The sequence below is a fragment of the Carlito syrichta genome, unplaced genomic scaffold (assembly GCF_000164805.1).
Source record: "Carlito syrichta isolate Samal-C Ts95f unplaced genomic scaffold, Tarsius_syrichta-2.0.1 Scaffold304447, whole genome shotgun sequence".
Taxonomy (NCBI): domain Eukaryota; kingdom Metazoa; phylum Chordata; class Mammalia; order Primates; family Tarsiidae; genus Carlito; species Carlito syrichta.
The window spans coordinates 109,095-120,193 of record NW_007248543.1 but is presented as its reverse complement, the minus strand read 5'-3'; the positions used below and the strand labels follow the sequence as shown (position 1 = coordinate 120,193).

Here is an 11,099-nt window from a genome sequence, read left to right as displayed (position 1 = left end):
GAACTTGTGATCTTTCCATTTTCTTGATGTGTGTTCATAGAGATATAAATTCCCCTCTTAGAACTGTTTTCATGGCATCCCAGAGGTGTTGGTAATATGTTTCTTCATTTTCATTTGTTTCCAGGAATCTTTTATTTTCTGTTTTGACTTAAGTGTTGATCCAGTAGTTGTTCAGCATCATGCTGTTTAGTGTCCACATCTTTGTGGGCTTTGGGGAAATTTTGTTGGTATTAATATTTATTTTTATTGCACTGTGGTCTAAGAAGGTGCATGGCAACATTTCAACCTTATGGAATTTGTTTAAGCTTGATTTATGGCCAAGGATGTGCTCAATCTTGGAGTACGTTCCACGTGGTGATGAGTAGTATGTATATTCTGTGTTTGTTGGGTAGGATATTCTGTAAGTATCTATTGATTGAGTGTCAAGTTTAGGTTCCAGTTCTACTTGTTGATTTTTTTGCCTTGATGATCTATCTATGGCTGTTAGTGGGGTATTTAAGTCCCCATAGTCCCCTATAATAGTGTTAGAGTCAATATCTTTTTTAGTTTACTTAGTAGTTGTTTTATAAGTGCCAGTGCTCCTGTTTTGAGTGCATATATGTTTAGGATGCCTATTTCTCATTGATGGATTGAACCATTTATCATTATGTAGTGTCCTTTCATATCTTTTTACATTTTTTATAGCTTAAATGTTGTTTTTTCTGATACTAAGATTGCGACTCCTGTTTTTTTTTGTGATACAAGGAGAGACTTTAAATGAGATCAGAGGATTTGGGGCAGGTGCCTAAGCAGCACTATTGTTGAAAGGAAAGACAAAGACTACTTTGGTCAAAGAGAATGAGAAGAAGTGGCCACAGATGTGCAAGCAAAACTAAGAGAGTGCTGGTCTTGAAGTGAAGAGGATAGCATACTTCCACTCAGTGAGTTAGGAATCAATCAGGTTTAACAGAGCCAAGAAGCAAGATGAAGACTGAACAGTGCCTACTGGATTTTATGACAAATATTTCACCAGTAATAGATGTAATTTTAAATTTTGATTTTTAAAATATCATATCTGATGTGTAATTTTATGAAGTTAATGGTTAACTAGCATTTAAATGAGCAACAATACATTTATTCTCAGTAACTGAAATGAATTTTCCTACAACATTCAAAGTACGTGAAATGGCACAGTTGGTTTTTTATTTTGAGGTATATCATACATACACAAAAAGTATATAATATGTGTATACTGTTTAAGGCAAAAAATAAGATGAAAACCCATAAGCCAGGTTAAGGAATAAAACATTACCAGGAATTTAAAAGGCCCCTATGCTCCCCTCACCAATCCCATATGTCATTGGTCCCCTAAGAAGTGATCAAAATCTGAATTTTTTTATAATCATTCCATTCTTTTCTTTAGATTACTGCACATGTGTGTTCCTCTTATAAAATATTGTTGGTTTGAAACTTCTAATAAATACAACCCACAATGTAATCTTTTGCAACTTGCCCATTTTGTCCAACATTATGCTTTTAAGATTCATCCATGTTGATGCATATGGCTATAGTCTATTCATTTTCGTGCTGTATAGTATTTTGTTCTATGACTAGTATATAATATAATTTATCCATTCCACTATTGATGGATACTTGGTTTGCATTTCATTATTTTGCTATTATGAACAATATAAGTGTTAATACTCTTAAGCATGTCTCATGGATACAGTCACAGGTAGCCTAGACTCTCCTGCTATTCATAGTTCCAATATATCTCCCCATTTATGTCTGCTGTTCTTATCCAGTGACATCCAAGATTGCTATAAGGAGATTATTCTAATGATGCAGGCACATACTTTGAATGGGAACTTCATCATTATTTTGAAATATTTGATATGGAATGGTTGGTTTAGATTCAATATCCATTAGAAGCGTAACTAGAAGTTTCAACGTATTCGTCAAAAAAGAGAGAAAGGTATTGGATTCTGTAAATAAATGGTAACTGCTAATTTTTGAATGATTGTAAAAAAAAGATTTTAAATTTTACATTACTTGCTTGTGGTAAAAAATTTCTCATCACTGGTGACTATCCAGAATTTAAAGGGATCATGACTGAAAGTCTTGAACAGAATCATGCATAGTCATTTCAGGCTAAATATATATATATATACAATTATGAAAAATACTATGTCCATGAAAGTGAGTTCAACTTTCCAATTTTTTTATTTTTATTTTTGTAGAGATAGGTTCTCACTATGTTGCTGAAGCTGGTCTTGAACTCTTGCTCTCAAGCGATCCTCCCACCTCAGTCTTCTAAACTCCTGGGATAGAAATGAGCCACTAGGCCTAGTCCAAGTTTCCCATTTTAAAAATAAAAATTATTTCATCTGTACATCTTATGCAAATTCAATACCTTCCTGAACACCTTTTGTAATAGCCAGACTCCAAGATAGTACTCCATGATTCCTGTTCCCTAGTATTCACATCCTTGTACAATCCTTTCCCATACTGAATAGAGCAGAAGTCTGCAACTAATAAGAATATCACAGAAATGACCATGTGTGGTTTCCAAGGCTAGGTCATAAAAGACCCTATACCTCCTGCCTTGCTCTCCCTTAGATTACTTGGTCTGGGGAAGCCAGCCACATGTTAGAAGGATACTCAAACACCCAATGGAGAGCTCTGTATGCTGAGAAACTGAAGCCCCCTATCAACAACAGCCAGCACCAATCCACTAGCATGTGAGTGAGCCAGCTTGGAAGTGGCTCCTCCAGACCCAGTCAAGCCTTCAGATGATGTAACCCCTAATGACACCTTGCCTGAAAAGTCATGAGAGGTTGAGTCATAAACCACTCAACTAATCTGCCCCTAAATTCCTGACCTACCATAAACTGTGTGAGAAAATAAATGTTTATTGCTATTTCAAGCTACCAAGTTTAGGGGTAATTTGTCACACAGTGATCGATAACTAATATACTTTTTATTTTTCTTCTCTGAATTACTTAATAAAATCTCATTATTTTCAATAAATCCCATATAGATGCCCCCAAATCACCTTCGGAAAAGAAGATATGGTGTCTTGCTGAAGAAAAGAAATCAAAAGCTGGAATTTCTCATGTTCAGGAGACTTCACCCCCAGACCAACATTATTAAGTCATGTTCACAGACTCCTTTGTTTCTGTTTGTATGTATATTGAAGCCAGGGGACAAAAGGGATGAAGGACAAAACAGGGCACAGTGTGGGTGGCAGAAATTTTATTTGAAATGTTTGTTGGAAGTTAATGGTCCTGACTTCACTCTGAATACAAAACATGAGCAGGGTTGACAAATGTGAAGGCCCCAAGCATTACAATGATAATGATGTCTTCCTGTGTGCAACAACAACAAAAACCCTACACACAACTAAGATATGTGTCAAGGCCCCTGACATTTTTATTTCTCCATGATGCTTTTTTTGAAATGTCAATTATCAAATTCATTCTAAAAATCATTTAGGTTTCCCACTTTGTGCGTTTACTCATAGTTGTCGCTTATTCTTTACTCCAGCAATGATAAAACACTCTTTAAAAACATAAAGATTCATTTCTAATGTGAACGGTTTTCATGACAGCAATTTCTGGGCCCCAGTTATTATGAAATTCATCAGTTTACCTGTCAAACACTGGTGTTTTCCTGAGGGACTCTTGTTAGTCAAGCTGCCTCTGATAAGTGCTTATTCTCTTAACACTCCTTTGAAGCTCATTGTAAACATCTTTTTTACCCTGAAATTCTGCAGTCCCTAAGAGGTGACTAAAATCAAGGCGGAGATGGCAAGACAGAGGGAAGTTCATTTCAGTCCTGCAGACTTCATGTTGCCCAAGTTGTTCATTTCTTTGGCAAACATGCATTGCCACATGCATGAAAAGGGCCAAGATATTTATTCTGATTATGCAGAATGACTCAGCAGATGTCAAATGCTAATTTCTGGGGTCTGGCAAGGCACTTTACATTATCCCTTTTTGAAGATGATATTCAAATATAGGGTAAGATGGGGAGGTTCTGAGCATCTTGCATATTTACAAGTGCTTTGCTACATTTCGCAATAACTGATTAGGGGCCATACCCATGGAAATCAAAAGGCGTTTAAACCTTATTTGTCCCTTTGGTAGATTAAACACATGCTTAAGACATTGGCAAAAACAAGGCACCTAAAAAACTTTTTTTTTTTGATAATTGATATTAAATTTTTGAAGTGAGCTGTTCAGTGATAACTACTAGCCACATGTAACTATTTAATTTTAAAATTAAGTAAAATTAAACATTCAGTACTTGAAATGTGGCATCAGCACATTTCAAGTACTTTATAGCCCGCATGTGGCTAGAACAGATATGGAACATTTTCACCAATGCAGGAAGTTTTATTGGACAGCACTCTTCTAAAGTTTCTAATTTGCCATTATGGAAAAGAAATAAAAACCTCATTGAATATCCTTACATCTGTTTTATGATTTGGCATTGTGTTTAAGTTGGAATTACACAGTTGGGATAGAGGTGAGAGAATTATGCCACTTTCAATGTCTGGAGACGTCTAAAGAAATTAATCTGACCTTGGCCAAAAGGACCCTTAACAACATTTATATGCTGATCTCCTCTCCGCGCACCCCCCATTGCTCTCCACAGACAACCTCGAGCATCTCTAAACCGCCCAACCAGACTCTAAGTAGGAGCCTGGCCTTGTCTCCCAGCAACAGCGATGCGACCCCGCCCCTTCCTGCTGTCCCGCTCTTACCTTATTAGCCTGGAAGGGGCGGAGCCAGGGGTCGTGTGCCCAATAGGAGGGGAGCAGAGGAGGGCGTCCGGACCGCGTCCCCGTCGCCAGGGAAACCGAAGCAACCCTCAGTCGCGCGCGATGCTTAGCGCTGGGGAGCTAGCCGCGCTCGCGGAGGAGAACGTGGGCCGGGAACCCGGCGCCGACCCACGACTGAGACTCCTGGGGACCTTTGTGACCCAGAGTCTGCGGCCGGCTGCAGGCGCCTGGGAGCGCTGCACCGGGACTTCCGAGGTGGGGCAGCTGCTCCAGGCCTTCCTGGGCCAAGATGCTGCGGAGGGTCCGCGGCCGCTGCTGGTGGTGCGGCCCGGGGCCGGGGACCTGGTGGTGCGACCCGGGCTGGACGCGGGACCCGTGTTGGGCCCGGCTCGCGCTAAGGGGCTTTTTTTCCTGCGCACCAGGCCCGAACCTCCAGGGCCCAACAGACTCCGCGGCGCAGTGCTGTGCGGGGACCTGCCCGTGGCGCCTCTGGAGCACCTGGCAGCGCTGTTCTCCGAGGTGAGGGTGGGTGGGTGAGTGGCCCGGGGGGCTGGTAGTAACTGGGGTGGGGGAGGGGAGGAGGAGCCACGAGGGGCGGAGGCGGGGCCAGAGGGGGAGGGGCGAGACTGCAGGGGAGGTTCAAGGGGCGGAGTCAGGCTGAGAGGCGAGGCTATATTGGGAGGTTGACCAGAAGCCAGGTTCTAGGTGTCTGGAAGAAAACTGCATGGGGTGGGGGCGGAGCCAGACTGGGAGTGGAAGGGCGGTGCTGAATAGAAACGGGTGAATGAACCCTCCACTTTGAGGCGTAGATGGGATAGGTGAGCTGGAAGAAGGAAGCCGGAGGGAATCTGGGTGGAGACCTGGCCAGAGTGAGAATGAGAAGAGACTAGGACTTGGGTCGGTCTTGGTCTGGGTTCAGGCCAAAGTAAAGGGGAGACTGAAGCAGTATCCCTTAATCCCGCCTGTACATTGAGAAGGACTGAGGAAGACAGGAAGTGGTGAACAAGGAGATGTTTCTAATGGGTCAGTGGGGTGAAAGGAATGACTATAAACAGTGTTCACTTCTGGAGAGGACTTAAAGGGGGCAGGTGGTTTGGTTTTTTTCATCTCATTCATTCATCACCAACCATTTACTAAAGATTGTGCCAACGTAAGAAGTTGGGCACCTATTTGGAAATGCACAACAGGCATTTGGAGGAGTCTGCCTGGAGTTCAGGGAAGAAGTATGGAGATGTGGATGATGAGTGCTTTGGAGACACCATAGCAGAAGCCTCAAGAATGCAGGAGATTTCAGGGTGACCAGGAGAGATTCTTGGGCCACTGAGACTGGAATGGGGGTAAACTTCCCTGCAAGCTGTGTGTTTCTGGAGGCTTAATGTCCTGGATCCTGCAGGTTGTGAAATAGTACCGGCTATATGATGTTTCATGTGATAGGTACTATGGGGAGTACCAAAGAAATAGAAGACTGTTCCCACTTTTGAAATGGGTATTTCAAGGAGCTGAAACATTTCCAATAAATCATATATCCAAAATGTTTAAGGCTATTAGGTCTGAGGTGGAAGTAGAACTTACCTAAAAGTTGGAGCCAAGTCCTGGAGGCTTCCTGCTATGTCAGGTGTAAGCCCTTTAGTTGCTCTATCAGGAGGCTTGGGGAAGGGAGGAATTCCCGGGGGGGGGGGCATTGGATGGATGAGTTCACAGAGGGTCCAGGGGAGGTAAGTCTTTCAGTAGATACAGAAATACGAGGGGGACTCAAAAAAACCTGGATTTATTTTTTTGAAAGCAGGCCCTTGTGAACAGGCTTCCCTCACTAGGAACCTATCAGCATCAGTGTCCCAGCTAGCATTGTTGTGAGAGGCTGTGTTCGGCCTCAGTAAATTTTTTTTATATTTTGGTTGTTCTTTCAACATGTTTGCCCATTTCATGATGGGTGATTTACAAGAGCACCTGCTCACACTGTGCTGAGTGTTCAGCAGTTTTTGACCAAAAACAGCATGACCCCCACTCCTCACCCTGCCTATTCACCCTATTTCACCCTGAGCGACTTTTTTTGTTTCCCCAGATGAAAAAAGTCCTCAAAGGGAAATGTTTTGCCATTGTGGAAGAGTTGAAACAAAAAACGGCAGAAGCACTAAAAGACATTAAAGTTGATAAGCTCCAAAACTGTTTTGAACAGTGGAAAAATCATCTCGATAGGTGTATTGCAACAAGTAGAGAGTACTTTTGTAGGTGACTGAAGTTTCAACATGTAAGAATAAATATACGATTTTTTTATACATAAATTTCATTTTTGGGGGGTCCCCATTTGTATTTCAATATTTTCACAACTTGAATGGCCTTACTGTTGTGCATTGTCTAAACATGACGACTACAGAAGTCTGATTTGGGATCAAATACTCCAATGAGTGGTAATGATGTAAAGTACTTTGGGGTTCAGAGGGGAGAGATATGCCTATGGTCTAAGAAACTTGCTTAGCCTTAAGTGTTGCATTATCTCCTGAACATTGAGAAGGATGAGTAGAGAACAAAGCAATTTTCAAGGTATAGGAAGCAGATTGAACAAAGGGTCAGGGATAGAATACAAACTAGTGTATGTGGGGGACAGCAGGCCCATCTCAGAGTTTCGTCATAACTAAGGAAATGTAGTCAAGCAAAAGTGATTTACAATAATTCAAATTCTCAAATGTTCAATAAATTTTAATGGTGCATTGATAAAAATTGGAGACAACAATGTTCACCAATAGGAGACTGGGCAATTGAATTATTGTCCATCCATATAGAGAAACACTATGCAGCAGTGAAAAAAAATGACTGATATGGAATAACCCTTAGAGTAAATTTTTATTGTGGCAAAAAAACATCCCCACATAACATAAAATTCACTCACCCAGCAATTTCCAAGTATACAGCACAATAGCGTCAACCACATGCATGATGTAGTATAGCAGACTCTCAGAATCCCTCCCTGCCCCCACCCAGCATAACTGAAACTCTGTACCCACCCAGCAGCTCCACATGCCTCCACTCTGGCAAACACCACTCTACTCTCTGTTCCTATTGATTTGACCCTCATAAAGGTGGAATCTTGCAATATGTGTCTCTTCGTGACCAGCTCAGATCACTTAGCATGATGTCCTCAGGGTTCATCTATATTGTCACTTATGACAAGATTTCCTTCTTTTGTTAAGACTGAATTGAATGATACCCTATTTTATATAATGTGTATAGACCACATTTAAAAATAAATCTGTCATCTGTCATGGACATTTAGATCGTTTCCATCTTTTGGCTATTGTGAACAATGCTTCAATTTAAGATAATTTTTTAAAGAGGTGCAGAATTGTATATATAGCATGGTACTATTTCTGCTAAATAGAGAAAGGAGGAGAGGGAGGGAGGGAGGAAAGGAGGGTATTTCTTAATAGAGTAATTCACAAGCAGAAGAAACTGAATGACTGAGGTAGAGGGGTAGGTATAAGATTTACTTTCCACTATAAAAGCTTTTGTACCTTGAAAACTTTGCATCATTAAATGTACTATTTTAAAATCTAAATAAAACAACTTACTTAAAAAATACCTTAAGACCTTTGCTTGCATTTCTCAAAGGCTGTAACAGTATCTTACTCTATTCAACCTCCTGTTCTCCTGTCTACTTCTACTCCACACCCCAAAGCCGATCTACAGTCATTTCCAAATCCTGTTCACTTCTCATCTGCTAAGCGCCCTCCTTCACATCCAGCCCTCCTGCCCACCCCTCTCTTCTCTCTCTCAGTACCTTGTAGATCAGCTTAGCCTCTAATTACCTGCTCCCGTTTTCCTTCTATCTTCCCACGCAACATTGCTAAACCCAAAGAACCCACCTAGCTAAGAGCTGTCTTCCTGCCGTGTGTGTGTGCGTGTGTGTGTGTGCGTGTGTGTGTGTGTGTGTGTGTGTGTGTGTGTAGGTGGGTTGGGGGTAAGGGGACAGGATGTTGATAAAGAGAGAAAGCCATAATTTTAACATTATTTTTATCCCATTACAGTAGTACAAGGTAAAAAAAGAAATGTTTCAAAGAAAGAATTAACAGAAGTTAGTAATTCATCTCCCTACTTCCCTTCTTCCTCCTTCATCCACTTCATTCACTGCTGCCAGGTTGGTTTTTGTTTTTTTTTTTTGTAGTTTTGAAACTTAGATACTTTTTTGAATTTTTGTATTTGAAGCATGAGCATAGGATTTGGAGTCTGACAGACCTAGGTTCAAATCCTGGTTCTGTCAAATCCAACAGTGATGTTAGCTCACGGAGTTAGGTCCAAACTGTCTTGCAGGGTTTTTATGAAATTTAGACACAAGATATTAGGACACCAGAACAGTGTTACATTGTAGGTGTTCCATAAAGGATGAGAATTATTGTCATTCTATATCCCACTTAAAGAGACCTCCTCACTTTGCTGACTATTCTTGTCACTTTGCTCTAATCTGAGGCAGAACAGTTAGTAATAAACTGTATTTGAAACCTCTCTGCAACTTGCTTTGAAATACCTTTTTGCAGCAAGACAAGGACTCACAGAACAACTACACCCCACATCACTTGGCATCATAACCCAGACCTGGCTTTACCCCAAGCACTCGGTCGCATTTCCTTCTACCCCCCCACCCCAGCCCTTATCCTCCTAGCACTTACTTTCTCCTTCTAGATTCAAAAACCTCCAATTTGATTCTCTCGTGGTCAGACAATGTCACTCCTCTCATGGCTGCATCCAGTACTGATGGCCCTGACCTCATGTCTGCATGATTCTAGCGCCTGGATCACAGTAACTTTTGCTCCTGTCTTAAGGTGTGGTTAGACATATAAATGAGCCTTCCAATAACTTGGCCTCTGGGTTCCCTGCACCTTTCTCCTCCAGGGATCTGTCCTCCTCTCTCTTTCTCTCTCTTTTTTTTTTTTTTTTTTTTTTGGTTGGAGTCTCATTCTGTCACCAGGCTGGAGTGCAGTAGCACGTTCACGGCCACCCCAGCGTCGACCTGCTGGGCTCAGATGATTCTTCCACCTCAGCCTTCCAAGTAGCCGGAACTATAGGAGTGTACTACCACACCTGGCTGATTTTTTAATTTATTGTAGAGATGAGGTCCTGTCAAGTTTCCCAGGTTGTTCTCGTACCTGTGAGCTCAGGCAATCTGCTCACTTCGGCCTCCCAAAATGCTGGGATTACAGGCTTGAGTCACTGTGCCCAGCCACCTCCTCTCTATTTTAAGCAGCCCCTCCCATGGTCATTTCCAAACCTTGCATTCCCAATACCCACCACCCCCATGATCTGATTTCATGCACCTCCTTCTCTGACCATTACTTTCATCTTTCCAGCTCACTCCCTCCCATACCCTGATTACAGCAGTCCCTTGATCCTGCTAGGAGCTCCAATGTCTTGGCTTTGCCGCCTTCCCACTGTCCCTGGCCCACACTCGTGGTCTCTCCTCCTTCCTCAGCTTGAGTGCCATGCTCCTTTATCATCATTTCCTGGCATCAGCTCCCGGCTTAAGGCTTCTACCTCACTGTGTCATTCTCATTCAGCAAAATTTCAATTCCAATGAAACCCAGATCTCTGTATACTCCGTACCTGCAACTTACACCTAGGAAGCTGAATGGGGCCAGGAAAAACCAAAGGGGCTTCTCTTTAAATGTATGACCTCTAGTAGTCTTTTTTCTTTCCAGCAGACTTGCTATTTTTTCTATGCTAACTATCTTGTTCTTTTAGATCACTATTTTGCAACTTTCTCCTTTCTTCCCTCAAATATCCCAAACCATTCTCAATCTCACTTTGAGATGTTCTTGCTTCCCTCTTGGTTTAAAAAAGAAAGTGGAAATTATGTAATAAAATTTCAACAAACTCTTATATATTTGGTTTGTCTGCCAGTATCTATACTAGTATCTTCTGCCATCCCTTCCGTTGCTGCAGGCGGAGTGTCTGTGCTGTTGTCTGATGCCAACCCTAAGATTAAAACAGGGCTTGTGCCCTGAATTTTGCTCATTCTTGAGGTGGTCACTCTAGCAATTTTCCCTTCTTCCTCTACTCTTGCTTTTCCCCTCTCTCTACTAGAGAATTCCTATCAAACAATCCTTATTTCCCCTCACCAGCTGTCACCCCATTTCTATGACTCCCTTTATAGCAAAATTTCTGGAATGTGTGTATCTTCTTTCTGTCCCATTGTTTTCCTGTTTATCTCCTACTCACTCATCAGGATTTTACTCCCACACTTCACAGAAAGGCAACGAAAGAACTTGCCAGCCAGGCTCGGTGGCTCAGCCTATAATCCCGCAGCTTGGGAGGCTGAGGGGAGTGGATTGCCTGAGCCCGCGGG

At 42.0% G+C, this 11,099-nt stretch overlaps 1 protein-coding gene across 1 annotated transcript in view; it reads left to right on the top strand.

The window, feature by feature from the left end:
• The first annotated feature begins 4,805 nt into the window (after positions 1–4,805).
• Positions 4,806–11,099, top strand: part of LOC103262320 (dynein heavy chain 9, axonemal-like) — a 99,930-nt gene continuing 93,636 nt past the window's right edge. The window contains exon 1 of the mRNA XM_008059934.2: positions 4,806–5,284. Within this exon, the coding sequence (XP_008058125.2) occupies positions 4,868–5,284 (417 nt within the window). The 5' untranslated portion in view covers positions 4,806–4,867. The remainder of the gene's footprint in view (positions 5,285–11,099) is intronic.